This window comes from Trichoderma reesei, assembly GCF_000167675.1.
Source record: "Trichoderma reesei QM6a unplaced genomic scaffold TRIREscaffold_13, whole genome shotgun sequence".
NCBI lineage: Eukaryota > Fungi > Ascomycota > Sordariomycetes > Hypocreales > Hypocreaceae > Trichoderma > Trichoderma reesei.
In genome coordinates this window covers 449,152-475,355 of record NW_006711160.1, presented here as the reverse complement: position 1 = coordinate 475,355, position 26,204 = coordinate 449,152, and the positions used below count along the sequence as shown (strand labels likewise).

Genomic DNA, 26,204 nt, shown 5'->3' with positions numbered 1-26,204 from the left:
CCTCTCCACAAGACGACGGATGTGCGAGCTGTCTTCATGACGGTCAGCCGGTGATTTGTCTCGCTGCTTCAACCTTGCTCACATGCTCTCAGCCGCAAGGACACACAATTCACTCAGTGGGGCCTCGGAAGACCGAAGACAGGGTCGATGATGAAAGACTCCCATGTCGACTGCCATGGACGAAAAAGACGGATATCGAGGGCTCCCCCAGCTGGATATGGGAGACCTAGATGCTTCTTCTCATCGAGGAATGCCAGAATATGCTCTCTCATGTAATTAATATGATCAAGAGACACGAGTTGCTCTTTCTTGTCGAAGTGGAGAAGAACCTACTCACGACTCTAAAGGACTGGATGCTCAATCCTGTTCTTCGTTTGCCGCTATACTGCTCACCTTTTCAGTAAGACTTCTATAACTCAACTAGGCACAAATATGGGACGGTGTGCTGGGAAGTATCTGTAACTTCGAGAATCGAGAGTTGCTAATGCATTACTGACAACGCCTGGTCCATGCCATAGACTTTCCAACGGTGCAGCCATTCACTTCAGTCAGTCCATACGACACTGATCATACAGATAATTGTCGAGTGTAACGGCTTGCTTGTGGCGAAAATCTCGAAGAACCTTCTACCTAGCGTACAAGGCCGTAGGTGAGTTCGACTTCATTTCTTGGCCTTTGGAAGGCGATGGACAACGTAGTTGCTGGGCGACTTGCCATCCACTTCTGCCTGCCCTTGTTAGATGCTTTCCTTCGTTTGTCTAACGATTCGAGCAATAGACTGATAAGATTGACAGATGCCATGACAATAGCCGCGGAAGGCCATCTTTAGCAATGAGCAATGGATACTCGCCCTTGTAGCCATTCCATCTACTTGGTTGCGGGACGGTGTTGCAATGTCACAGAACAAAACTTTGAGCAAACGAGTTGCTGGCTATCAGTGCCAGCGGCTTACACACTGGGCTGTCTCGACGACTTCAGCCGTCTGGTATACCTCACACGATTTGTTACCGAAAACCCTGCTACTAGCAGCATGTCGCACACTTGCGTTCCTAGCCAGTGCTCTCGTCTCCGTCTTCCGCTTCCCTCCTGCTTCCCTCGATCTACATTGTCAGATGCTCAACCATAGACACAAAGCGATGGGTCCTTCAGATTACTGAAAGGATCGTGGCAAGCAGTCTATCAAACAAGACCGAGTGCACTATCCCCATGGTGGCAAGGTTCACAGCACAGACAACCCTAAGCTTGCGAGAGCGACGGGACAATGACCGTAAAGGTAATATGCTTGGAAAGAATTGGCCTGTGTATTGCCGCTGCTACCCGCACCTTCTTCAGCAGATCGTCACGGTCGGGATACCCTCTGACAAACTGGACATCATTTGGGGAGAGCGAGATTGTGACAATCGGCCAACTTCGGGACACAAGCGTGCCTCTACCGACAAGCGTCGAACCTGCAGGGCTATATCTCGGGATCACGCCGTGGTGTGATTCGACATGGATGTAGCCAAGGCCCTCCAAAAGCTTGATAGATTGGTCACTGCAGCTGTCAGGAGATCTTGAAGCAAGTCCAGATCCCTCCCCGCATTCTGCTTCGGCCCACAGGCACATGGCAGCGCTGGGGGGCGATATTCCCGACATCGGTTCCGAAAAATCCCTTTGGGTGCCGGAACGCGCTTCCAGCGTCCAATGAGCCTCGAGATTCGGCCGGGACTACGGTCTGCACCCCGGATCTCAGTCGCTATGTGATACTACCACTACCGCCCGATCTTCAAGTGGAGTTCGGCCTCCGTGATGTCCATCTTGGACGGTGAAGCATCACCGTCGACTTGAAGGGCCTCATCAAGGACGAACCGGTGCCCCCCGCCGGCCGGCAAATCTCTGGCTCTTCTCTTTGTGTCTGTTATGCAATTCGAGTTGTGCACGGCTCGTCACCTGCTTTAAGCCCGATTCGGAGCTAGCTGTCGTAAATTCGCACGCGGGCTCTTATCTCCTTTGCCGCGAGGACCGCCAGGCCGAAAGAACCGGACCAGAGCAGGAAAGAAGACAAGCTGGGAGGGAAAACAAAGTGCGAGACCCCGGCCGGCGTGGGGGGATAGTTCTCTATCATTGGTGCCGCTCGACAGGAGGGGGGCCATACCAGCTCTGCATGAAGCAGATGCCAGGCAGACAGACATGAGTGGTCCGACTTGCTCCCTGGCTTTGGTTCACGGACGCGACGCAAAGCGTCTGCACCCAATGACGGGACGGCCAGGACCACCGCTTCAGAGGTTGAGAGGGTGAGCGCTCCTGTTCACATGATGATGACTTGGTGTGTAGTTGGGCTGCGAGAAGATTGGCAGGAGGCGAATACTGCCAGTGTGTCGTCAGATCCATGCCCGCGTCTCAGCCCACCTCCTACCTCCCATGACGCACCCCCTTTAGGGCATGTCATGTCCAGAGCAAATCTCTCGACATCCGCGCTCCCGATCTCTCTGTGCGGGTCCCCCATGCCATGCTGTCCGGACTTGACGGCTTAGCGTCAGTGACAGCGCTGTCTCGAGTTAGGTGCTCGTACGCGCCTCCTTGGGATGTGCATCCGTAAGCAGCTGTGACACGAGAGCCGGCGCTGGTGAGCATAAAGAGCACGCAATCGCCTCTTGTTGTCGTGGGTATTCTCTCCTTTCTCTTTTCCATTCATCCATCCTCAACAACGATATCAGCAGGCCATCTCTCGTGGACCGACATTCTTCATATTCCGCCCAACTCACACGAGATCCCGTCTCTCATCTCTTTGTCTCTCTCCTGTGTGCCTACCACTATCTTTTGTCACTTTAACTTAGAGTCCCAAACTTCCACAACTCTTCCTCTCAAGATGTCTCTCGACTTTGCCCGTGCCGCTCTTGCTGAGCGCCGCCCTTCCTTCTTCCTTCCACTGGCTCCTGCTACTTCGTCGTCGTACCCTCACCCAGAGAGACGGCCCTCTGTTACGGAGGGTACGGTCAGGCCACGACGAGCCTCCATCAGCTCTCCCACCGGTCTCCGGGTCCTGAAGCTCGCCCCCGTCTACTGCGGTGAGCACATTGGCCAGAACAAGGACGACTTCTACGACGTCCCAGCCACGCCTCCCTCACCGGATGTTGCTCCCTCTGCCTTCCTATCTCTGGCACCGACCACCTCGTCATCCTACCCGCAGATGCCTGCCAGCAGCCCTGACGCTCTCCCTGAGAGCCGACGATCCTCCTCGAGCTCCACCACGGGCTTCAGGGTGTTGAAGCTGGGCCCCGTTTACTGGGGACAGCACGCCGATGACCACAAGGACGACTTCCACGATGTTCCTGCCTCTCCTTAAACGATGGAGACGTACTTCGCTCGAATGACACACACGGCAAATTGGCGTTTTCCTTTCTTCTATTGCGTCTTTCTTTGTTTATCCACCCACGAGGGATGAAGCAAGCGATATCTTACTGTTATTACAAGCGCCCCAAAAAAACAAAGATTACTTTGGCGGCGCAGCAACAACAAAAGTTGGGAACAAGAGCGGAATGACTCGAGGGAACAGATCTACTCCCTCATAGCCAGTGTTGGCGCCTTATTAGCGCCTGATTGTGCTCGGCTTGGCATATGTTATTGGAATGAATTCGGATGTTTCAAGCGAACTGATTTTTTTGCCTCTGGCAAATGAAATTTATGGAATTTATGGGAAGCATGTATCAGACACCTCTCAGGTGTAATTTGAAGATGGGTTTCCAGATAGTACCACCTAGTTTGCAAGATTGTGCTACGGGAGCACACGGTGGACAAAGAGGATGTGTTGCGCACAAGATGTGCAACAGTATCAGATCAATACACATACCTACAAAAAGACATGATGCTGTCCAACTCAAGGCACTTGGCATCCGGTGAACATGCTTCGTAAGAACCCAAGGTGTTACCGTCACTACGAACCACTGCCATCTCAGTCGTGCTACGATCATTGCTTTAGAATGCGCTGACGACGCCTTCCGCCTTTTTTCTTGGCGTGGGCCTCTTTGTATGTCTTGGATCTTGAGGCGATGCTGTTGGTTGGAGAGGCGAGAGAATGTCAGATTAAGCTTGAAATGCCGTGTCTCTGGGTGCTGTCTCTCCTTTGCCTCTTGGCTGAGATACTATCAAGATTTCGGTGATACATTTGACTGAGACATGGGGGTGGCGAGGCTGCTTGGCAGAGGCAGCGAAATGATACCACTAAGTACTACGGCAGACTTTGCTACCTATTGACAGGTGCCTTATCAACGTTGAGAGCAGTGGGCTCAAAGTAAGTGCCTTGGGTAGGCAATGCTATAAGAGCAATATCCAGAAGGTGCTTCTAGAATTTCTGGCTGCTCACTTAGTGCACATGAAGACAGATGACGGGTATGTAGTATACACAGTAGGTGACAGTTTGAGGGTGATCTGCCCCGTAAAACTGGGGGAGACTTTGTTCAGATCGTCCTATTCCGAGTCTTCCAGTTGACCGCCCGGTGATAGCCGGCAAGTGGGTAGGAAATAGTACAATGTAGGACAGTGAGAAATCTTTCACATGTCGGAACCCGGAGGCGTAGCAATAGAAAGAGGGCGGGAATTGAAAAATTTCTGCTGAGATGTGTATACGAAATGGGGGAGACAGGGGCCGCAGATAGAAGGAAAGAAAAGAAAAAAAAAATGGTTTGCTTTTCATGCAAGCATAGCATGATGTGAGGGGGAGCCATGGCTGGATTGGGGCTACCCTTGTGAGCTAGTCTAGCAGGTTCCCGAGGCTGTGGGAGATGGGCGAGAAATGGGATTTGTCTAGACCTCTGTGCTATGCATGTGTCTTGTTGTGACATACTACTACTACTACTATGTAGTATCAACTTACATGCAACTACATGTTTAGCTTTTGTGAGTTGTTGGTTGCGAGATGTCTGGGTGGCCTTTTCTTTCTTGTTTCGCCTTGCTGGTTCCTTCACTCTCATGCAGGGGGGGCCGGAGGCGCATGAAGAAGGAGGAGAGGAGGCGGACGAGGGGAAGATGCTGCGATAAGGAGGGGCTTTTTCTTTTTCTTCATCGTCATCCTGGCTCTGGCTTTGGTCTTCTGAAGGTGACGTCGTACAGACTTTGGCAGCGCAAATGTCATACCAATTGTCATGCACGATGCACCGCAGCCATTGCCACACAGCAACCTCCCTATGTAGGTACCTAGTAGTAGTGAGTGTCACGGTGCTGCTGCTCTGTTCACCAGTCAATGTGCGGGGAGGCCGCAATCCGTATTGCAGAAACAAGAACCCCCACGCTTCCTTTCTCTTCTATTTACCTAGGTAGTGCTTTCCCTCCCTTTTGCTTCTTGGCCCTTTCCCATCGTTGCTTGGCAGATGTCCAGTGGTGGTTCTCTCCTTCCTCCCTTGCCTTTCGGGCATCTGCTCCCTCCCCCCTGTCCATCCGAAACGGCCATCGCAGAGGAGGAAGGAGTCCCTCACTCAGTACGAGTACGCGGTGGTTACATGGCAAAGTTGCGGTGAATGGGGGACGAGGGGAAGTAGATGCCGAGTACATGTAGCGTGGAGAAACCGCAGAGAAAGAGGAAAATCGGCAGGAGAAAGAAACAGACGAATGAAATCCACAAAAGATTGAAAATCATGCCTTCTTGCAGTAGGAAGGTGCAGACCGCATTAGCACATCGGAGATACAGGGTGAAATGTCTCCCTCTACGGAGTACATAGGTACTACCTACTAGGTACTTAGCTGTAGGAGAGAGCTGCAATAGCGGTGGCCGTAGCCGAGGAAGGCATGACGAAGCGTCGGCGGACGTGCAACGGGGCAGGCACGTTGTGCAGACATTGGCTGGCATTGGCAGGAGCGGCTTCTTGCTTTCTTGCTTTGGGGACCCAGGCACGTGTTCTCTACCTACTATGCTCTTCGCCGCCTCTGCTGCTCATCTCCATGCTCTCTTCCTATACCTACCTACTAATTTGTACGAGCATGGATATTCTTCTGCATCCAGTACACTGATATCGCAGCTGTGGTGGCGTCTCATCAGCCTGCGTACGACGACAGCACCAGCATGGAAAGCCCCCGAGAATGACGAATGGGCTTCTTCACCGATGTCTGCCATCCATGGACAGCGTTATGCATTCATCACTCTCTCTCCTGTCCATGGATGCCTCGGGACAAAAAGTACATACAGGGACCCTGATGATTTGATCTTGATCAGACGCAAGCAAGCCCCACAGCCAGATCTGAGGGGCAAAAGAACGGATCTGCTGGGAGCAATGACATGGCCTTTGATGACCAAAGCTCGACCCTTGTCCCTGTCTGGTTGGCGCCAGACAAATTGCATAAAACGGCTCTCAGCATCTCTGGTTGGTTGTGGCTAGGATGCGTTGTTCATGGTCTTGATGTCATCAGGGCTGGTGCTGGCGAAGATACCTAGCTGCAGGTTCTTTGAGGTATGTCCTTTCTGTACGACACCGACTCAACCTCGTCCGTTTTGTATGTATGCAGACATGTACATAGATCAATGGAGGAGAGATCCTGGTGACTGACTACCTGATGACAGCGACCATCATCTGGATTCTGGGCTAGATCATGTCTCAAACCATGCAAATGCAGTCATATGCAAGTGCATCCTGCCTGGCTGACGCTGCTTGCAGGATCACCACGAGTCCAGACATCATACTGTGCCTATTGGTAAGCCAGACATTGTGCGGATGTGCCATCAATCTGCGATGAACGAGCATTACACACTCAGCCTGTGGGATTTTAGCTGGCTCTATCCCGCCCGCATCACCAGTTTCGCGGTCAAGTTATCCTTCATCAGCTGACTCAGAAGCAGGAGCTGTCTGTCACCAGCCACAGAAAGTATATCGCTTTGAACGGGTGATGTCGTGTCCAGCCTTATCAATCCATTTACACAGGGTCCGTTCGCGTTTCACACGTATGTATAATCTATGCCTTGTAGCTATGGACGCCTAAAATAGCATCGTCCAAGGATCCAATCCCGTCCAAAGCCGATGACACACATCTGCTTCCACGCCCTATCTCGTCTTTCGTATAATATCCCATTTCCTGCTCCTGCTAACTCTCATACAGCAGCAACGAAACCCAGTGACACGCTCCGCATGCATTCAAAAATGTAGACTGCCCCAGCTAGAGGAGACGTGGGCTGTAGCCGAAGGGCAGCAGCAGAACTCTTCGGACTTCGACTCCGTGCGGCTTCACCATCAGTATGCGCATCCGCATGTGTGATCTGTGTGATGGGTCCTGAGGACGATTATTCGGCCGATACCAGAACAGCGTCCACAGTCTACGCGGCGAGGCAATCCGTTACGGCAATACCTGCAAAAGATTGCAGGGGCCTGGCAGCAGTATACCCAACCCCTGGCCCAGCAGACGTTGCACGGCACACTGACCCTCTCCTGCCTTGATGTCCTGAACCATCCCTTACCATCGCAGTCTTCGCAGGTTGGATTTGGCTTCCTTGTCCGGGAGCGGTCAGATTCTATGGATGACCCGCTTCTCACCGAGCCGCGTCTGCTTGACAAGGGCATTGTGAGGGAACTCGTGCAAATTCGGAATTCTCGAGTCCGGAGGCTTCTGTCTGCGAGAGCGATTAGTGTGGCAGCCTGAGATTCCTTGAAATTGCAACCGAGGACGGCCTGACTCGAGGACTTTTTGTTTAAAATGCCGGCGGGGGAGTTGATGCTTTTGCATGGACTTGGTTTACGAAACGAGCAATATCCTGGGATACCGACGAGGGCTCTTATAGCAGGGCATCTGCGAGTTGAAAGACGGTTTGACGACGATATCCTGCACCTCTTCATGGCCGAGATGCTGAGGGTTTGTCGTTGATTGCTGCCACTGTTGTGTATCGTGACACTTGGTGACGGCTTTTGAATGGCTCTCATTGCATGCCGGCGTGTTGCAAGAGGGTGAAGCGCTCAGCGCACGAGAAGAGAGAGGGTATAAGGGGGGAGAGTGAGTGGAAATGTTGAAGGTTTGCTTTGCAAGGCATTGTTGCATGGCTGGTGAGTGTTGTTGATGCCTCTTGGACGCTGTGAGTCGTGACCTTGTTGTTTGCGGCATTGACTCACGCATGGAATACACAGGCTGCTTCCACGGGAACGGTTGCATTTGATAGAGCATTCTCATGGCTGATGGTGAAGAGCAGATCTGAGTTGTTGGGAAGAGGCTCAGGGGCTGGTTCGTTCTGGATGGGCCGCTCTTGTAGAAACAGCTGTCATGAGGGCTTTCGCTCCTCTCGAGTGACGGCTCATTATTTGATCATTGCATTTGCAAAGGGTCGAAGTATTTGATGAAAAACGCAGAGAGAGAATCGACTGTACAATATGTCTTCTTCGTTTCCCGTGTTTGCTGTACACTTCAAGATGTCACAACAGTCGCCGCAAGTGTAAGTGTGTCTGGTGAGGCTGTAGACGGATAGCACACGTCGTATACTAAAATTCTTGAAACCTGTACGTTGCGAGATAAGATCTGATAATTATCTCTCGAGAGGCCTGAAGAGATGCTGGTCTTTTGTCATTAGCGAAATGGGTGTTGCCCATCAACTCAGAGGATATCCTGGAGGAAGCGCGATTGACTACATGAACAGCGTCTCACTAGGGACAAACAGAACCTGAAAGATATCCAACATACATAGCAAGAAGATTTACAACGGAAAATCCGAGAGAACTGGCCAGCTACGCTTGCCACGCCACTGCTCTCCTTCTCCCCTCAGGATCAACCATGCTCAGAATCGCCCGCCAGTCAACATCAACCACCACCTCCTCCCCATCCTCTTCCTTCTTCTTCTTCTCCAAGGCATCGCCATCCCCACCCCCTTCACCCACATCCCTCCGTTTCAAAAACGACAGCGAGCCGCACTCCTGTCCAGCATGAAACTCGCACCACGCCCGCTGATGCCTGCCCCTGACCCTCAGCCTCGCCTCCCGGATCCCCGGGTCGGCCAGCAGCCTGACCAGCCCTTCCAGCGGGGGCCTCTCAAAGACGCGCTTCTTTTCGCGCAGAAACGCCCTCGAGCTGGACTGCGCCCGGACTTTATTGTTGTTGTTGCTGCTGTTGCTGCTGCTGCTACTGTTCTCGTCCACGAGCAGGGTGAAATCCGCCAGTTCTCCTCGGACGGCCATGTCCTGCAGGAAGGGGCCCAGGTCATCCCACAGCCACCCGCGCAGCCGATCGATGCGCATTTCCAATCTTCGTACTCTGCGCCTTGCTTCTTGCGAGAGAAGAAGGAAGGGGCCTCCTGTGTGGCGGAGGAGGAGGAGGAGGAGTTGTTTCTGGGCTTGTGGGCCATGCCTGTTGGCGGTGCTGCTTCTTTGCGTGTTGCTGTTGTTGTTGTTGTTGTCGTTGTCGTCTTGGGCGTCTTCTGCTGCGTCGTCGATGAAGCGCCGGATGTGGGAGGCGTGGTTGCCGGTGAGATCGAGGAGGAAGGTGTTTGCCGGTCCGTAGAAGAGCGGGTGGGCGATGGCGTAGAGGGAGGGGTGGGTGAGGAAGATGGGGAGGGGGTTGATGGGGAGGCGGGCGGTGGTGGTGCAGGGGCAGAGGGGGATGATGCCGTTTTCGGGGGCTGTGAGGAGGTTGGTGAGGATGAGGGAGAGGATGTCGACGGGGAGGTCGAAGAGGTGCAGAGGTTCGGGCATATTGGTCGAAATGAAGCTGGACTATGGAGCGAGTGTGAGGTTGGTTGATGATGATGATGATGATGATGATGATGATGGCTAGTGGTGGAGAGTGGTGTTTTGGTGGGAGACGGGAATCTGGAGATGTGGCGGAGCTATGAGATGGGCCGTTTTTTTTTTTTTTTTTTTTTTTTTTGGCATTGGGCTTATAAAGGCATTTGCTTGAGGGATGCCGTAGAGTGATTGGGAGATGCTGATTTTTGATGGTTATGCTTTTGCGAGATGTTTCATGTGAGAGAGTTGATGATGAAAGATGGAGGAGGTGGGGGTTTCGGTGATAGCCGGACTTGGGGGAGTTTATTTCCCGGTAGTTGTGCCAATGATGATGCGACGCGACCGTGACAAGGCAACGCACATGAGAGAGACGGGGCCAAGTAAGTAATAGCATTTTCAAATGTATGGGGAGCAATTGCTATACTACCTAGGTGACGGCATCTAAACAATGTGCAAAGTCAGGGCGAAGCTAAACGTCTAACTCGACAACGGGACGGCGGCGGCAAATACAGGGTGGTGGTAATAGGTAGGTATTACTTCTGTACTTGGTCAAGAAGCGGGATGCAGGTCACCATCAACACCCATTATCCATATCACGATGCATAGGATAATACGCACAGGAATGGGCTCTTGATGCTTTCTCGAGATAGTTGTCAGCATGCTTGAACAAGGAAGGACCCTACTAGGTACGTAAATAATCCCCAGGGCTCTCATATGCATGTGCTCTGGATCCATCTCTACGAGCACAGCGCATTCAGGCCTGTGTGATGCGAGCATCAAGTTCACAGCTTCTTCTCCCTCTCACCATTAGATAAGCTCGCGTCTTTCTCTCTCTCTCTGTTTTTTACCACTCATCTTCTCTTCTTCCTTAAGTTTGTTTCTTCCTCCATCTCCAGCGGTCCAGGTCCAGGTCTAGGTCCAGCGCCAGAGCTTGCAACGCTTCTACCCGCGCATGGTGCTAGACGCATCGAAGCTCCTTGGCACCCCAATGTCAGGCTATTTGGAGAGAGAATTTATCAGGAAAATTGAAAATCAACCTAAGTCAATGAGTGAATTCTCGAGAAGGATTGATGGTAGCCTGTAGATATTTCCACTTTGTGCTTAGTCTCCAACGAGACTCTTGACGCATCATCATCCGTTCACGTGGAACGGGCGGGATCGAACATCAAGGCCCAACAACATGAAGAATACAAGAAGACAATGACGCTCTAGGCAGCGTTGAACAGGGTATCTTAGGGGCCGAAATGTTAATAGGGGCCTTATTTATGGGAATGACCTGAGCTGTCCATAGAGCGATTATAGCGCGCCAACACACTGGCAATTTCATACACGTTACACTTTTGTTCATCACACGCATCTTTCCAAGAGGAAAGTGTAAGAAAGCCCAGCACGAGAAGCATGTGTTGCATTTTTCAGGTTCCGTGTATCAGGCTCCAGCCTCCCAGGGAGATATACTTCAGCTACGTGCATGACTCTATCCCCTTTGACACGGTATCCTCCTCTGTACATCTTTTCACAACAGAATCAGACAAAACGTCGGTAAGAAAAAGATAGAATAGAAATAGAAATATAAAATAGAGAGATGACAAACAGCTTTTATCTCAAACTGAAAGAGGTCGGGTAGATGATGGTAAAATAGGGCAAGCCAAAGACAAAGTCCGGGTTTTTAGCATTTTGCATCCTTCGGCACACTCCCCCGTTGCCTTTTCCTACTTACCGTAAAGGCATGTAAAACGTCGTGCGTAAAGGAAAACGGTGCAAGATTCCCCAACAATGGCCAATGCTCCCCTTCCTTTCCCCTTCGTGTTTTCTGGGTGGTGGTATCATACAGGATATCTGGGAAAAAAAAAGATGAATATGTGTATAATGTTATGATCAAAAAGAACAAAGAGATAGAGAATGGACTAGTGATTAGATGTGAAACGCTGCACATTGCATCGTATCTCTGATTTGCTTTCAAGGAAAAAATGACGACGAGTGGTATCAAATTGCGGCAGATATCGGGTAAAAGGGAAACAGGGTATTGTCAACAAGATGAAGAATTCCGGCGGGCGCTCAGTTGCGGAGAGGCACCGAGGTGCCCTCCATGTTGCCCGTCAGCTCGGCGACACGAGCCTTGATGCGGGCGACACGGGATTCGATTGCTGCAACGAAAATGCTTGGTCAGTACATGGTATACGGCACATGCTGGATAGGGTGCGAGGGCCATTGGCACTTACTCTCCTCTCCACTGGTCTCATCATCACCGTCAGTCGGCCTCACAGGCCTCGGCAGGTTAGGGTCGTCCAGCGGGCGTGAGGCGCTTCGCTCGGCCGCGTTCTTGCGGATCTGGGCCCATCGGTCCTGGATGCCGGGGCTCGTGCCGGTAGAGAGCCCTTCCTTTACAGGCAGCTTGGAGTTGAACTTGGGAGCTTCCGGCTGGGGAGGCTCCCGCCGGGGAGGTGCCTGTCGGGGAAGATCTTTTCGGGGAAGCTCCTGTCGGACGGGGCGAGCAATCGGTTGTGGCACTGCATCCTCAAACTCATCCTCCTCATCTTCCTCGGGGATAAAGGCTGGCACATCATCCAGAGGGCCCTGATCGAATCTATTAAAGTCGTGCTCGGTCTCGGGAGCGTTGTGGGCATCGGCGTCTTCGGCTTCATCGTCGGCCGGCTGGTCGTAAATTGGCTCGTACACCGGCTCTCCCTCGACGGGCGTCTCCGGCTGCTGCTCCGCAATGGGCGAGACAACAGCAGGGCTGGCCATTGGCTTCTCGATAGACTTCTTGGCAGCGTTCTGCTCGAGCATCTTGTTCAAGTCAGTCGTGACACTGTCAAGGTTCTTGGAGTTGCGCTTCTTGCGGCCAAACAGCTTGAGGAAGCCGCCCTTGTGTTGCTTTCCGGCTTCAGGGCTTCGCGGGGCTTCAAAGGATGAAGGCTTGCCGTTGAACGTAGGAGACTTGACCCGCGCCGCCGGCTCTTCTTTGGGTGGCGTCGGCAGGCTGGGTTCTGCCTTTGGCTGTTCAGGAGCGGGAGGCACGGGCGTGGCAGCCTTCTCTGGCAGAGGTGAGCGCGACCGCGACTCCTCCTTAACGCTCTCAGGGACCAGTGAAAGGGCTGAGTGTCCATGTCCATGAGGCAAGGGTGAAGCGGCAGGCGTGAGAAGACTATCCTTTGGAGGCACTGCAGGCGACGGCAGGCCGTCTGCGGAGGTCTCCTGGCTGTCAACCAGTTCGGAGGGGGTGAAGGCTGTTCCTCGGCCTGCACCGTCGTTGGCCATGTAAATGTCCTTGATGGTGCCCTTGTCGTAGCTCTTCACCCACTTCAGCGCGGAAGAGGCCTCACCCAGAATACTGGGCTGAAGGGTCATAACACTATTAGTCTTTTCAGCGAGCAACTCGGCATCGGTGCGGCCGCGGCGAACGGGTGCCGGGTTGGCCTCCTCCTTGTTTTGCTGAGCCCTCATCTGCGCAGCCTTTGCTTGAACTCTGGCGTGTGCGTCGGGGCCGAGACTGGCTTTGCTGTCGTTGACATTGGCATTGGCATTCGCGCTGGTTGGCTTATCATGGTGCTTTTCCAGTTTGCGCCGAGAGACGGTCTTGGAGCGCTTGGTCCACGAGAAGAGGCCCTTTTTCTCGGCAATATAGGCGCCGTCTTGGGCATCATGTGAAGCCCCTGCAATGATCTCCTCCACAACAAGCCAGCGGCAGCCACGGATCTGAGTCTCGACAACGGCGCATCTGCCAAAAGCCGATTTCCGTTCAGGGGTTTCCTCTGGCGCAAGACTCGTCATCCACACCCACCAGAAGGCGTCATCCAGGTCAATAACCTTGATGCTTGCGAGCTCGCCCGGTTCGACGTCGCGTTCGCTCTCGAGCCGAGGCTGATGTGACTGCGAGCTGAGTTGACGGGCATCCGGCGACAGAGGCGGGAGAATCTTATCGGGAGGCAGAAGGTAGGTAGGCTTTGAGTGAGAGTCGTCGACGAAGCCGGCCGACAAGAAGTCTGCCCACGAAGGCGTAGTCGGGCGCGCCACCCCGTTGCCGCCGGATAGTGGACTGTTGCGAAGACCCTGGAACGGCTTGAGCTCTTGCACTCTTCTGCTTGGCAGAATGCTTCCCTCCGTATCGTCGTCTTCCTCGAGGGAGGTGGTGAATCCCAAATCCTCGAATCGAGACCAAGAAGCGTCGCGCAGGCTCGTCGAATGCTTTGCGCTTGAAGCTTGTGACTGGTTAGCTGATGAGATGGCCTTGAGAACTCGCTGGCATTCGTCGGTCAGTGCCTGCACCGGATCTTCGTAGCTGGAGAATTCCTGGAGTTCGCTATCGGAGTCGCGATATTGGAAATGGTTGGCTCTCCTCAACAAGGCAAATGGAGTCGGGGAAACCGTCTCCACGATCATGGCCACCTTTTTGGTCTTAACAATGAGCAACTCTGGTCTCTGTGGGGGATACTCGGTTTCCTGCAGCAGCTTCTGAAGGGACCTGGGCAGCATGGAGATGCCAGTGGGGTCTTGCTCAGGGGCAAGCGACCGCAGATAAGCGAAGAACAGATGGCTCGTGGCGTCGGCAGCTCTGCAAGCGCAAGACAAGTCAGCAAGAATCCCCCTCTGCGTTTCCTTCTTTCCCCAGCAGACAACTCGCCATCGTACCTGAGCCACGCCCCGTAACCGCCATCGAAGCCGTTGCCCGTATCGTTGTGATCAAAGGCCCACCACGAGGCCATTCGGGACAGCTTGCGCCCACCAAAGCCGTTGTTCTTGCCGTGCGCAGCCACTGCCGCTATCAGACTGAAGAAATCAAAGATGATCTGCTGGCGCGCAGCATTGTCAACGCTGAGGGGGATAAAGGTCTTGAACGAATCGCGGGCCATGTTGGAGTCTTTGTGTGTCGCACCGGCAAGTCAGCGGCTGCATGTAACCGTAAGGCGCTTGAGTGAAGCCGTAGCTACCTACCTCGTTCTCCAACCCTGAACAAGTCATACGCAGTCCAGCCGACGAGGCCTCCCTGAAGACGGCTCCAGCACCATTTTACCACGCCGGAGATGACCTGCACGTTTTTGTGAGAATCCTGCCTTGCCATATACACCGGGATATCGAGGCACGTACCATGGGCTCCGTCAGACGCAGCTCCTGGAGCAGCAGCTCGCCGCTAAGCGGAGGATCATGGCTGAAGAAGTTTCGGATAAAGGTGCGCACGGCACTGGGGTTCGATGTCGGTCGGAACGGCAGCAGAAAGAACGGGTGGTCGAGGCCTGGAGCGGGAATTGTCAGTTGACGAGCAGCGTGGGGATGAAGGCAAACTGCACGACAGCCAGGCATCGCATGATAGAAGCCCTACCTCGCGACTTGAGCTCTTCAGTGCAGCCGTGAAGAAGCTCTCGAACCTCCTCGGGCTCAACCGTCTTGCGTGTCCAGGCATCGTCCCACTTTGGCTTCTGCAGAACCAAGTCTGCGTCGTCGAGGCCGTCCTTCTTGGACTTGCCGTCCTTTTTGCGGCGAGAGAAGATGCTGGGCATCGTGAGGGATTGCGATGATGGCCGGGCACGGATGCTTTGCAGAGAAGGAGAAGAAGAAGAGAAAAGAGGAAGAGGCCTGCTGGAGACTGTTGCTGCTGGGTTCCTGGTTGGTCAAGAGGCGATAGATGCCGGGCGTTTGGAACCTGAAGATCTGCAGCCAGAAAGAAGGCGAGAAGAAGGAGAGGCGAGCCTCGGGCGAGTCACTCAGGCCTCGTTGGCGACTGAACCTGCCGAGATGGCAAGTCGCACCACCGGCCTCGACAATGGGGGAGAAGAAGAAGAAGAAGGCAGTCAAGTCAATTCGCGCTGCGAATGTCGTATCAGAAATCGAGGCGAAACAAGGGAATCGAAACGAAGACGTCGAAGGAAAAGAAGCAGGAAAAAGACAAAGAAAAGGAGGGGCACTCTGCTGTAGGCGAGGATGAAGCTTGAAGCTCGACGAGGGGAGGCAGGAAGCTGGAAAGCAGCCGGCGCGCAACAAGACAGTGGCTCTCGATCCTCCAGAAGGGACGCCGTCCCGCTTGCAGAGTGGAAGAGGAATGATTTCGCTTGCTAGAGGCCAATGGTGAAGAAAAATGGTGGGAATCACTTTCTTTTTTTTTCTTTTTTCTTTTTGCTTTTCCTGCTCGTCTCGTCTTTCAGGGGGCGCGACAGGACCAGACAGGACCAGACCAGGCCAGGCCAGGGGCCACGCCTACGGGTCTTTATGCGACTAAGATTAGATGCTAAATTGTGTGGGCGCCAGCTGGGGCCGCAAGTACTCGCGCGGCGAGAGCACCGCGGAGAGGTACCTTGGGGTTGGGCATGGCGGCATCGAAAAGCGACTTGCGATTGTGGGTGATTGATTCCACGTCGGGGTTCTGCTTGGGTATGTAGGTACGAGTAGTAAGGTATTACTCGACTGCTATCAACTTGAGGACGGCTGTTGTTGGTGCTCCCCCCCTTCAGCACGAGGCCACGGGAAGAGGCCTGTGCCTGGAGGCCACAGCGCCCAATTGGGCTCCGGCCTGTAGTCGCACTGGCATGCCGTTTGCACGCTCCCGCCTTGTGCGTGCGGGATGATTGGCCGTGGCGCCTCGAATGCACCCAGCACGTCTGTCTGTCGACATACACACGTGTGTGTGGTTTGTACACGTATCGCCCGCCAGCTCGACACATCCAGCTCGAGCTTGGAAACTGGTGCCCCCCCATCTGCTGGGAACTGGGGATGAACGCCGGTGGAGCCTGAGCCGTGGAGAGACAGCACAGGTACCGGTACCTGTTCCTGGCGGCGGCAGTGGCTACAGCCTTTTGGCGAGACAGCAGGTGGGGGTGGGTTAGCGGCTGAATGGGCGTCCATCTGGCGCGGACTGCGGGACGGTCGCCATGTCTCATCTGGTACCTGAGCGAGCGACGGGCCAGCGCTGCCACCAGCCAGGCGGTACAGGTACAGGTGCCCTTCTGCTCAAGCTCTCAACGCCAAACATGCACTGGGCTACCCGGGCTATCCCTGAAATTTAAATTGCGCCAGCCCATTGGGCGTCGAAGCTGGAACCTCCATGGTCACAGCCAGCGAAGCCTTGGAAACTTGGAAGCTCGTCACTCGTGCCGACATGGGTGTCTTTGTTGGCACTACGGATACGGAGTACCAAGCATTTGACCAAGTACAGTACTAATAAGTCAGTACCTTAGGTACCTACCGTGTCATCCATAGGTAATGAGGCTGGCCTGGCGGGCTTTGGGCATATAGTCTACTAGGTAGGTATGCAGACGGGAGTCCAAGCAGGCCAAGGTCATCATCAACCAATCCTTCTTCAGGTTCGCTGGATGCACATCCACTGCTATCAGGTATGCCAGCACGCCACATGCACGCCAACTCTGTCCAACAGCGGCCTCGCTGCGTTGCACAGTCCCGTGCGGCCTCCGCCCCCAATCGCACCACTCGTTTGTACGACTCCGTCGCCGCAGTCGGGTATCTGATCTGCAACAAATGTGCTCCGTACGTACTCGCATCTACTATGTTAAAGGGGGACACATTCGGGCGGGAGCTTTTCTCCATGCGGAGTACAGAAGAGCCTGGTGCATGGCATGGCATGGCATGGCATGGCTCTGGAGCAGCAAGACTCAGCTCCTTGCGTTTTCGAGGAGACATGAAATCATACGGGACCAGGGTTTGGACGAGCTCGGGCCACTGGCGATATTGATTCATTGCTTGGCCAGGATACTACTACCTATGAAACAAATCCCCAGCTCTGCCATTTGGGATGTCAGCAGCCCGTCTCTTATTTGCTACGAAGAGCAGTGCTTGCGAGTTGTCCGTCCCATCAGAGGACGCTGTTTGATGTTGATTGACGTCGTTTGCAGATTTCGTGTGTATGTAGTATATTACCCAGGTAGTACTTTGTACGATCTAGGTCATTGGTCCGTCCTCATGTGTGGTTCATCTTGAGGGTACCTACCGTCTGGAAGAATACGGCGATACACTCCCAGATCCAGATGCCGTTGTCCTGGAGAAGAGCTCCTATGATACGTCCGACTGCTACTATTACGAAGCGAAAGTAATATAGACAGGGCTGCCGCGGCTGAGGGCGTTCCGTGTCAGTTTCGGACACTCATCAAGTCTACAAGCCCAGCCTCATCCAATATAGGTACGGGGCGGGACGGAAATTCAGCTGGCCACTTTGCGCCAAGTTTGGCCTCCGACTTCATTTGCCTGTGAGCTTCAGACCCAGTAGGCTGGGCCAAGGAGTTGCGGGCCGTCCTTGTCAATTGATCAAGACAGCGGCGGTACATACAGTAGGTATTCATTGTCCCGGGGTGGAGTCGTGTGAAGCCATCAAGACTTCAATCGCTGGAGGGCCCAATACGTGCAGCCAATTTGAGCATCTGGCTAGCCGCGCCCCTCACAATACAGATGCGAAATTGACATCAGATAACCGGGCCTCGAACTTTCCAGCCAATCTCTGACATCTCATCGCCGAAGCTCGGCTTCATAACCGGACGACATATGGCGCTGCGCTCTGCCGAGGGACCCGTGCTCCGTAGGCGAAATCAATTGGCACCCTGACATGTTGTAATAGTTGCAAGATTTCTTGGCCAAATCATATTTGTTTCCCTGTCCCTACCTTATACAAGCATCTGATATATCAATCTGAATCCCAAATCCCGCGCCGTAGACACTCATCGTGGCTGCGTAACCCAAGTTGCCGTTAGTTTATACTTCATAAATACACAGAAATCGTCGTGAGTGTTCCATCATCGCCGCCTAATTGGCAGAAAAAAAAAACGCCCTGTCGCTGCGGGCAAGCTAGGTTGTCTAGTTCTTGATCTTTTCTTCTGCAAGTTTGAGCGCCTCTTCCAAGGCAGCCTCCTCGTCGGAATCAACATCGTCCTCGTCGCTGTTCGATTCGGGCTTTTTCGTCTTGATATCGTCATTAGCGGTCGCTTCTCCCTTGGCAGTCTCCGTTGAGACGGCTTTAGATTTCTCTTCTTCTTTCTTATCGGACCCTTTGGTCTCTTTTACACCCCCGTTCGCAGTGACGGCTTTCTCTTCATTGACGACTTCTTTGAGAGCTTCTTTGATCGTCTTCTTGGTCGTATTTCCGGGCCTTAACGCCCAGTCAATCTCGCCATCGTCGCCATATCGAGAGATGAGCCATTCGTTTGCCAACCTAAAGTGACCGCAATCGAAGAATCCTCGTGACGCGCTGAGCGGGCTGGGGTGGACGCTGAGGAGCACGAGATGGCGCTGCTTGTCGATCTTTTGTACTCGCTTGCTGGCTGGCGTTCCCCATGCCATAAAGACAACGCCTCGTGTCCGCTTCTGGGCGACAAGGTCAATGACCTTTTGTGTGAAGCGCTCCCAGCCACGGTTGGCATGTGAGTTGGCTTCGTGCGCACGAACGGTAAGACATGTATTGAGCATCAGTACGCCCCGGTCGGCCCACGGTATCAGCAAGCCGCCTCGGTTCGCTGGCTCGATGAAGCTGGGATAATCCTTCTTCAAGGCGATGTACATATTTCTGAGCGATGGCGGCGCTGGCGTGGGCGGTCGGACGGAAAAGGCCATGCCGTGGGCCTGGTTTACGTTGTGGTAAGGATCTTGGCCGAGGATGACGACTTTGACTTCGTTGAAGGGCGTGTGACGAGACCTGGAACTGTTAGGATACATGCTTTGCGCAGAAGATGTCGAAGGAGCTGGGGAGGGCCTACCAGGAGTACACGTCTTCTTTCGGTGGGAACCATTTCCTGCCGGCGGCCGTCTCACGGTTGAGGAACTTCTTCAACTCCAAGAACTCCTTGGAGGTCACGTCATCCTTGAGCAATGCAAGCCAACTGTCGTGGAGCGTCTCGATCTCGAGTTGAAGGAGCTCCTTCTGCTCGGCAGTCAGGCTCTCGACCCATTTGGCCTTGTCAAACTTGGCCGCAGGGGAGGGAGCAGACGCAGGACTAGCACCAGCAGGTTTTGGGACAGCCCCGAAGAAGGACGCGATGCTGCCGTTCGCCTTTGGCTTCTTCGCCTCTGCCTCGTTGCCTATTGTGGCTGCCTTCCTCTTGAGGTTCGACATTGTGCGGAACTGAAGGCTATAGAGAAGTGGAGTTGCGCGGCTTATCCGTCGACAGAGGGAAGACGCAGGAATAGCCCACGAAGTGATGAAACCAGACACGGCGACGGAATGAGATGATGAGTATCTTATGAACGAAACAGTAAGATAGAAGCGAGGTTTTGAGAGAGAGGCAGGGTGACAAGAGTGAAGATCAGGAAGTTGAGGAATCGGGTAAATGCGTACTTGGTAGCAGAGGCTCTGACGGGATTTTGAGCAGAGGCAAGCAGAGAAAAGCTGCCAGGAAGCGCGTCTGCCGACGCGGGCTAGGGCATCCATTAACGCGCTGCAGCCCTGGATTTGCACGCGTGACGGCTGCAAAGTGGCGGCGTTAGCGCTGGGGGGGCTCTGCCGTGGTGCGCAGGGCGCCTCGCCAGCAGTGCCTCTGAGCGCTGTAACTCGTCCGGCTCGCCAACCTTCAGCGCCTGGGTCAGCACCAATCCGCCTGGGCACCGCCACTGGATCCGAGCCAGTGCTTGAAACCTTGGGGGACCGACCCTGGCCTGGCCGAGTCGGGGGGCCCACATCACGGGCATCCGAAGCCGCTTCCGCAGCTCGACATTCTGTGCAGCTGTAGGATCATGCAAGTGAGTGGCTGAGCTAGGTTGGAGGAATCCAACATTCTTGCTGTGTGGTTCCTCAACAGAAGGCAGGCTCAGCATATCTCAGTACCTTTGAATTGGATACTGCCATGACCTTACTGTGCTACGAGGACTCGGCCTTCCAATGCCCTCTTCCCGCTGTTGCATGATTTGCTGCTGTTGAGACACGTGCCGAGTCCCTGCGATGACGCCGCAGTTCCTGGCAAACGTGGGGACGCTTAGTCATTGCACGCCATGGCGCGGAATGGAGCGGAATGGCCGCAGAGGTAGGTAGCTTACCTATCACAGCCCGAGTAGTGGACAGCTTGTACGATAGTGACCTGCATCTAATGCAGCATCTTGCGACTCACCAGCTCTGCTTCCTCATCTGCACACGATAGCCATGCCGCGGGCTGCCGTTCGAACCATAGGCACATAGCAACTGCCCACAATGAGAGGCTGGACAGCCTGGCTCCTCCGTAAGTCTCAATACACGTTGTGAATGCCTTGCATTGCTTGGATATGAGTGCTCACGCGGGTCTGCCTCAGTGCTTGCGCAGGCCACAGTCGTCATCAGCTCGCACGATCAACAACCTCTCGGCGGCCAGAACGACGCCTCGGCGCGAACCGCGGGCGATAGACATGCGGTCGAATCCTCTCTAGGTGTCCCTACAGGACAGCAGAAACCTGCCCATCCCCAGCCTGGTATGCAATCTGACGCGAGTCTATATTTACACGAGCTGCGTTGGAGGACGCTGACATGTTTAAAGGACACGAACTAGTCGACGCAGCACTCGATGAGCTTCGAAAAATCCCCCAACAGCACCGAAGAGGTCGAGAGGCGCCTGGAATATTCAGCTCGGCTCTGCGCCTGCTTCTCAGGACCATCCCAACCGGGCCCGTCACTGCGCCATCGCAGTCAAAGACGACGACGCTCAGCGGTCCGCTGGTGAACGCGGTAGAATACCTCGAGCAGGCTGCGCAGCAGAACAACTCTGATGCGCTTTACATCCTCGCCGACTTCAACTTCTTCGGCAACTACAGCCACCCCAGAGACCTTGGTGCTGCCTTCAAGTACTACCGACAACTAGCATCGAGCCATGGAAATACCACGGCGCAGTACATGCTTGGCGTGTACTACTCGACAGGCATTGGCGATGTCGTGCCCCGGGACCAAGGCAAAGCGCTCCTCTACTACACCTTTGCTGCCGTTCGAGGAGACACCAGAGCCGAAATGGCCACGGGCTTCCGCCATCTTGCAGGCATCGGAACAACCAAGAGTTGCGAAAGTGCTGTCAAGTACTACAAGCGCGTGGCAGACAAGGCCATCGAGTGGTACCGCTCGGGTCCTCCAGGAGGCATGTCGTGGGTATCTCAGTCATGGCGCATTGCAGACGATGACGGGGGATTGTATGGAGAAGGTGCAAGTGCTTCAAGCGCCGGCATGAATGCTTTCAAACCAAGCCCCAACTCGGATGCCAATGCCGCTATCGGCGATGTCATTGAGTATCTGGATTTGATGTCTCAAAAGGGCGATTCCAAAGCGTCATTCAACCTGGGTCGCATCTATTACGAGGGCCAGCGAGGACTGGACCACGACTACGAGCTCGCCAGGAAGTATTTTTTACTGGTGGCATCCAGGTACTGGAAGAATGGACGCATCGTGGACAATGCTAAACCAGGCATTGAGAAGCTGGCCGGTAAGGCCGCCGGCTACCTCGGCCGCATGTATCTCAGGGGAGACGGCGTGCCTCAGAACTTTGACAGGGCAAAAATATGGTTTGAGCGTGGTGATTCGCAGGCTGACGCACTGTCACGATATGGTCTGGGCCTCATGTATCTGCACGGCTACGGCGTCAAGGAGAATGTCGTCAGAGCCGTGGAGCTCTTCAGGGTATCGGCCGACCACGACTATGCCCCGGCGCAAGTCCAGATGGGACAGCTGTACCTCGACCAAGGCGGGACCGAGGATGTTCGCATAGCTAACAACTACTTTGAGCTGGCGGCCCGATATGGCAATATTGAGGCGAACTACTATCTGGCGGAGCTGGTTTTTCACGGCTTGGGTCGCGAGAAGCTCTGTAGCATGGCGCTGAGCTACTACAAGAGTGTGGCCGAGAAGGCAGAGCCCCTTGTCTCGTCTTGGGCAGACGCAAACGACGCATACGAGGCTGGGGATCACGACCTGGCGTTCCTCCATTACCTCTTGGCGGCCGAGCAAGGATACGAGAAGGCGCAGACCAATGTCGCGTATCTCCTTGACACACTCCGATCCAAACTACCCTTCTATGAGATGATGCGAAAACGAAGGGATAGATCTGGGCTTCTCGATAATCCTACACTGGCCCTGATTCACTGGACGCGATCATCGAGGCAGGCAAACGTTGACGCGCTTGTGAAGATGGGCGATTACTACTTCTACGGTGTCGGCGCAGAACGAGATGTTAGCAAGGCGGTTCAGTGCTATACTGGCGCTTCCGACTATTCGCAAAGCGCCCAAGCACTCTTCAACCTGGGCTGGATGCATGAAAACGGCATCGGACTGACACAGGACTTCCACCTCGCCAAGAGATACTACGATCACGCCTTGGCCGTCAATGATGAGGCGTACTTGCCCGTCACCCTAGGACTGCTCAAACTTCGCGTGCGAAGCGCTTGGAACACACTGACAAATGGATCAGTTCACTCTATCCAAGACGAGCCGAGTAAGTCTCTAAATCAAGACGTAGACGCCGAGGGGACGTGCTGACAAGCTTTGAACAGAGAAGAAGAAGGACTGGTCCCTCTCAGAGTGGATAGCCAATTTCCTGGAAGACGATGGAATGATGTACGAGGATGAATACTATGATGATTACTACGATGAGACCATTGGAAACGAGGGCGAGGATGCCTTGGATGGAGTGGTCGAGAGCGCTCTTATTATAGGAATTACGGCGGCCCTGGTGCTGCTCCTGTGGTGGAGGCAGAGGATGCAGCAGCAACAGCACGCCCAGAACGAAGAAGGGGCGCGTCAAAACCAGAGGCAGCCGCAGGGCAACGCCGTCAACCCCGAAGACGCGTTTCCCGCGTGGGCAGGGGGAGGGATGGGTTTATAGGCAGATGTGTGCGTGCATATAAATATTGGTGGCGTTTACGGATGTAAAAAGTATGTTATGTATAGCGGCGGTGCCCTTTGCTTTGAAAGTGTATGTACATATCTGCCTGGAAATTGAGAGAGTTTGATGTGAGTCGCAAAGTATTCGAGAGGTGCTTGAGGAGGTTTGTCCCCCCTGTCCACGATTTGACGTGTCCAAAAGAAAAACGCCTTTCGAGGACCGTGAACTAATGAGCACAGACTTGACACTGGGCTAAGTGTTCGCCGGATGACTCCCTTGGTAAGATCATGCTTGCAATATTTTCTCTCCATGAGAAGAGCAAGGGCCGCTTGCTGGTCGAGGATGGTCCAAGACGTTGAACTAGGCAAACATGCACTGCATAAGGTAGGTACCTAGTATAGTAGTATATATCCCCGCCAATCTCTCCCAATGTCCTTAAAATCCGAAGTTTTCTTCATATGATTGCAAACATTATAGGCCTCTTGATTGCTGCTGGTCCAATTTCTGCAGAAGTGACAAGTTTCTATCAAGATGCCCAGCATAAGCCCCATGCTGTCAAAGGACGCAGGAGAGCAAGTGTCTCTCGGCTCACTCCTTCACACTAGAATGATCATATTCTATTCATCAGACGTAAGGCCTTTCGATATCTTGCAATAACTTGGGAACAAGAAAAATTGCACATTCCAACTAACAAGGACGCCATAGCACTATCACAACACCAAATACTACATCATTGCGAGTGTCATTGCATCAATCATGGTCACCTCCTTGGGCATCTACATTGGTTTCAAGGCGAGACTTAACGGCGGGTTGCCGCTACGGCCATATGAAAGGGTAAGTAATTCTATCTCTCGCTACCGATGGGGTTGAGTTGCTCTGGTGAGAATACTAACGTGTGTTGGTTTTGGTAGTATTTGTTTAAGTCGGCTATACAGAAGCATGAGAGGAGACAAGAGGAGGCGTTGGCGGCACAGGAAGAGGCTCGGCGAAGTGCGTACGCTGCCGCGCCGGTGAACGATGCTACTGCGTTTTCCTCGTATCTGCATCACATGGAGGGAGGTCATGCGGAAGGAGGTGCAAAGTCTGGTTCTGTGCAGGAATCGATGAGGCGGGATGGTGAAGAGGCTTTGCCGGCGTATGAGCCTCCTCTGGGACCACCTCCTCCTGTAGTGACGAGGTAACGGGATTAATAATGGACAGGACAAGATCGAAAGGCCGGAGGACTTGAAACTGGTTTAATGGCTGGTGGATGGGCATATAATGGAAGCGGACTATAAAAGCATGAATGCCTCGGATTGGCATATAATATATTTATCAAGGATAACATGGCATCCTAAAGTCTCAGTCAATATACAAATCTCGATGCCTGAGTATCGAAACAGATGCCCTCATAAAGTGGCAGTAATAGCCCCCCGGAGACGAATCATGATAAAAGGCGAAAAATAAAATAAAATAAGAAAAGACAAAGTCATAACTCCTTGAAAACCGAGACCCTGGGTATAGCGTGTACGTATATAATCACTCGTTGCACATCAGTCATGGGCGGTCCTGCACGACGCCGTTAATCAACCTCCATAGCGTCAGCATCGTCGACAGGAAAGGGTTGAGGTGGCGCGGGATCAATGTGTGGTATCGGTTCGGGGATTGGTTGAGCAAAAGCGGGAGGGTTCATCGGAGGATATGTATGAGGCGTCGTCTGAGACACCGCTTGTGATGCCGCCGGAGATGCCGTGCCGTTGGTACTATACGTCCCGCCGTTCTTCTGTGCCTGTGCTTCTCGCGCTCGCTGACGGGCCTCGATGATGGCCCTTCGCACGCCATCCCGTTCCTCGGGCACGGAGAGGGATTTCGGGTCGCTGTAGAGCACCAGCTGCATGCCGGCCAGCTGGCCCTCGTCGTTGGCCAGGACGCCGCGCGGGATGCGGCTTTCCCGGAGGTGCTTCTCAATGTCTGGGAGGAAGATGAGTTTGCCCTCGTCGTTGTCGCTGTCGGAGGAGAGCTCGGCGTCGAGGTCGTAGATGTAGACTTTGTGCTTGGAGTCGTCGAGCTGCATCGTCTCGTCGGCCAGCTTTGAAGAGGAGGAGGATGAGGAGGAGGGCAATGAGGAGGTTGCTGCTGCTGCTGCATTTGCGGGAGCTTCGACGGGGACGTAGAGCCGGGGGCCGGATGGTTCTGTGTGGCGAGATGCCGTGTTAGCGAAGAGCCGAGGCTGACGGTTGAAACGCACTACGATGGAAGAGACGGAAAAGAAATAGATGGATCAATTGAAGGTTGAAGAAACAATGGAGGCAATGCTCACCTATGTTGAGCCGGCTGAGGCGCTTGGACAGCCGCTCGCGATCGCTAAAGTCGTGCGAGTCGGCCTTCCTCTTGCGCCGGAGCCTCGCCGGATCGCGGGCGTCCATTGAGAAGATGGATGGCGCGGACGACGTCCCCAGCATGTCTGAAGATGGCAGTAGAGGGGATGTGTGCAGTTTGATGGCTAGGTAATTGTCTCTCTTCTGTCTTTCTCCGCCTCGTCCGGTCTCGCTGTGCTGTGCTGTGCGTCTTCTTCAGCCTCTGTCTCTGTCTTCTCTCCGCCTATTTCCCACTGTCGAGACACAGCGATTCGGTTCCGCCCTGCTGCAAGCTGTCGCCGACTAGTAGCCGAGATTGAAGCGGGCAAACGAGGAATGGCTCCAACAAGAGAAGAACGATTCAAGACCAACTCTGTTCTGTTCTTTGCTTATCAAGTTGGCACGGTCCCTCGGCAAAAGGCATGCAGTTGATGGCAAAGCGCTCGGTGTCA

General features: G+C 53.8%; 8 protein-coding genes across 8 annotated transcripts; 5 read left to right on the top strand and 3 right to left on the bottom strand.

The window, feature by feature from the left end:
* Positions 1 to 2,699: 2,699 nt before the first annotated feature.
* Positions 2,700 to 3,830, top strand: TRIREDRAFT_122569 (uncharacterized protein). The gene has a single exon (XM_006966582.1). It carries the CDS (start codon positions 2,849 to 2,851, stop codon positions 3,323 to 3,325), a length of 477 nt encoding a protein of 158 aa, XP_006966644.1. The 5' UTR covers positions 2,700 to 2,848; the 3' UTR covers positions 3,326 to 3,830.
* A 51-nt stretch (positions 3,831 to 3,881) lies between these two features.
* TRIREDRAFT_108807 (uncharacterized protein) lies at positions 3,882 to 5,291 on the top strand (the record flags this gene model as incomplete). Its single annotated transcript, XM_006966581.1, has 8 exons — positions 3,882 to 3,888; positions 3,959 to 4,006; positions 4,237 to 4,270; positions 4,358 to 4,368; positions 4,441 to 4,493; positions 4,842 to 4,875; positions 5,089 to 5,164; positions 5,216 to 5,291. 8 exons carry the CDS (start codon positions 3,882 to 3,884, stop codon positions 5,289 to 5,291), a joined length of 339 nt encoding a protein of 112 aa, XP_006966643.1.
* A 3,027-nt stretch (positions 5,292 to 8,318) lies between these two features.
* Positions 8,319 to 9,677, top strand: TRIREDRAFT_108806 (uncharacterized protein; the record flags this gene model as incomplete). The annotated part of the gene is made up of 2 exons (XM_006966580.1): positions 8,319 to 8,380; positions 8,630 to 9,677. The coding sequence occupies 2 exons, from the start codon at positions 8,319 to 8,321 to the stop codon at positions 9,675 to 9,677; spliced, it is 1,110 nt and encodes a 369-aa protein (XP_006966642.1).
* A 2,040-nt stretch (positions 9,678 to 11,717) lies between these two features.
* On the bottom strand, positions 11,718 to 15,157 carry TRIREDRAFT_64110 (uncharacterized protein; the record flags this gene model as incomplete). Its single annotated transcript, XM_006966493.1, has 7 exons — positions 11,718 to 11,806; positions 11,882 to 12,080; positions 12,147 to 14,214; positions 14,292 to 14,520; positions 14,595 to 14,688; positions 14,748 to 14,893; positions 14,980 to 15,157. The coding sequence occupies 7 exons, from the start codon at positions 15,155 to 15,157 to the stop codon at positions 11,718 to 11,720; spliced, it is 3,003 nt and encodes a 1,000-aa protein (XP_006966555.1).
* Positions 15,158 to 18,452: 3,295 nt separating this feature from the next.
* TRIREDRAFT_64117 (uncharacterized protein) lies at positions 18,453 to 19,704 on the bottom strand (the record flags this gene model as incomplete). The annotated part of the gene is made up of 3 exons (XM_006966492.1): positions 18,453 to 18,632; positions 18,696 to 19,287; positions 19,349 to 19,704. The coding sequence occupies 3 exons, from the start codon at positions 19,702 to 19,704 to the stop codon at positions 18,453 to 18,455; spliced, it is 1,128 nt and encodes a 375-aa protein (XP_006966554.1).
* A 1,377-nt stretch (positions 19,705 to 21,081) lies between these two features.
* Positions 21,082 to 23,416, top strand: TRIREDRAFT_64023 (ER membrane protein; the record flags this gene model as incomplete). The annotated part of the gene is made up of 2 exons (XM_006966579.1): positions 21,082 to 23,026; positions 23,085 to 23,416. The coding sequence occupies 2 exons, from the start codon at positions 21,082 to 21,084 to the stop codon at positions 23,414 to 23,416; spliced, it is 2,277 nt and encodes a 758-aa protein (XP_006966641.1).
* Positions 23,417 to 23,947: 531 nt separating this feature from the next.
* Positions 23,948 to 24,597, top strand: TRIREDRAFT_108802 (uncharacterized protein; the record flags this gene model as incomplete). The annotated part of the gene is made up of 3 exons (XM_006966578.1): positions 23,948 to 24,046; positions 24,122 to 24,250; positions 24,328 to 24,597. 3 exons carry the CDS (start codon positions 23,948 to 23,950, stop codon positions 24,595 to 24,597), a joined length of 498 nt encoding a protein of 165 aa, XP_006966640.1.
* A 380-nt stretch (positions 24,598 to 24,977) lies between these two features.
* On the bottom strand, positions 24,978 to 26,176 carry TRIREDRAFT_122567 (uncharacterized protein; the record flags this gene model as incomplete). The annotated part of the gene is made up of 2 exons (XM_006966491.1): positions 25,716 to 26,176; positions 24,978 to 25,642 (listed from the first exon to the last, which is right to left on the bottom strand). The coding sequence occupies exons 1-2, from the start codon at positions 25,855 to 25,857 to the stop codon at positions 24,978 to 24,980; spliced, it is 807 nt and encodes a 268-aa protein (XP_006966553.1). The 5' UTR covers positions 25,858 to 26,176.
* Positions 26,177 to 26,204: the final 28 nt, after the last annotated feature.

Bases quoted from the DNA above. Each gene is read 5' to 3' on its own strand.
- TRIREDRAFT_122569 (XM_006966582.1), top strand. From the start codon at position 2,849: ATGTCTCTCGACTTTGCCCGTGCCGCTCTTGCTGAGCGCCGCCCTTCC.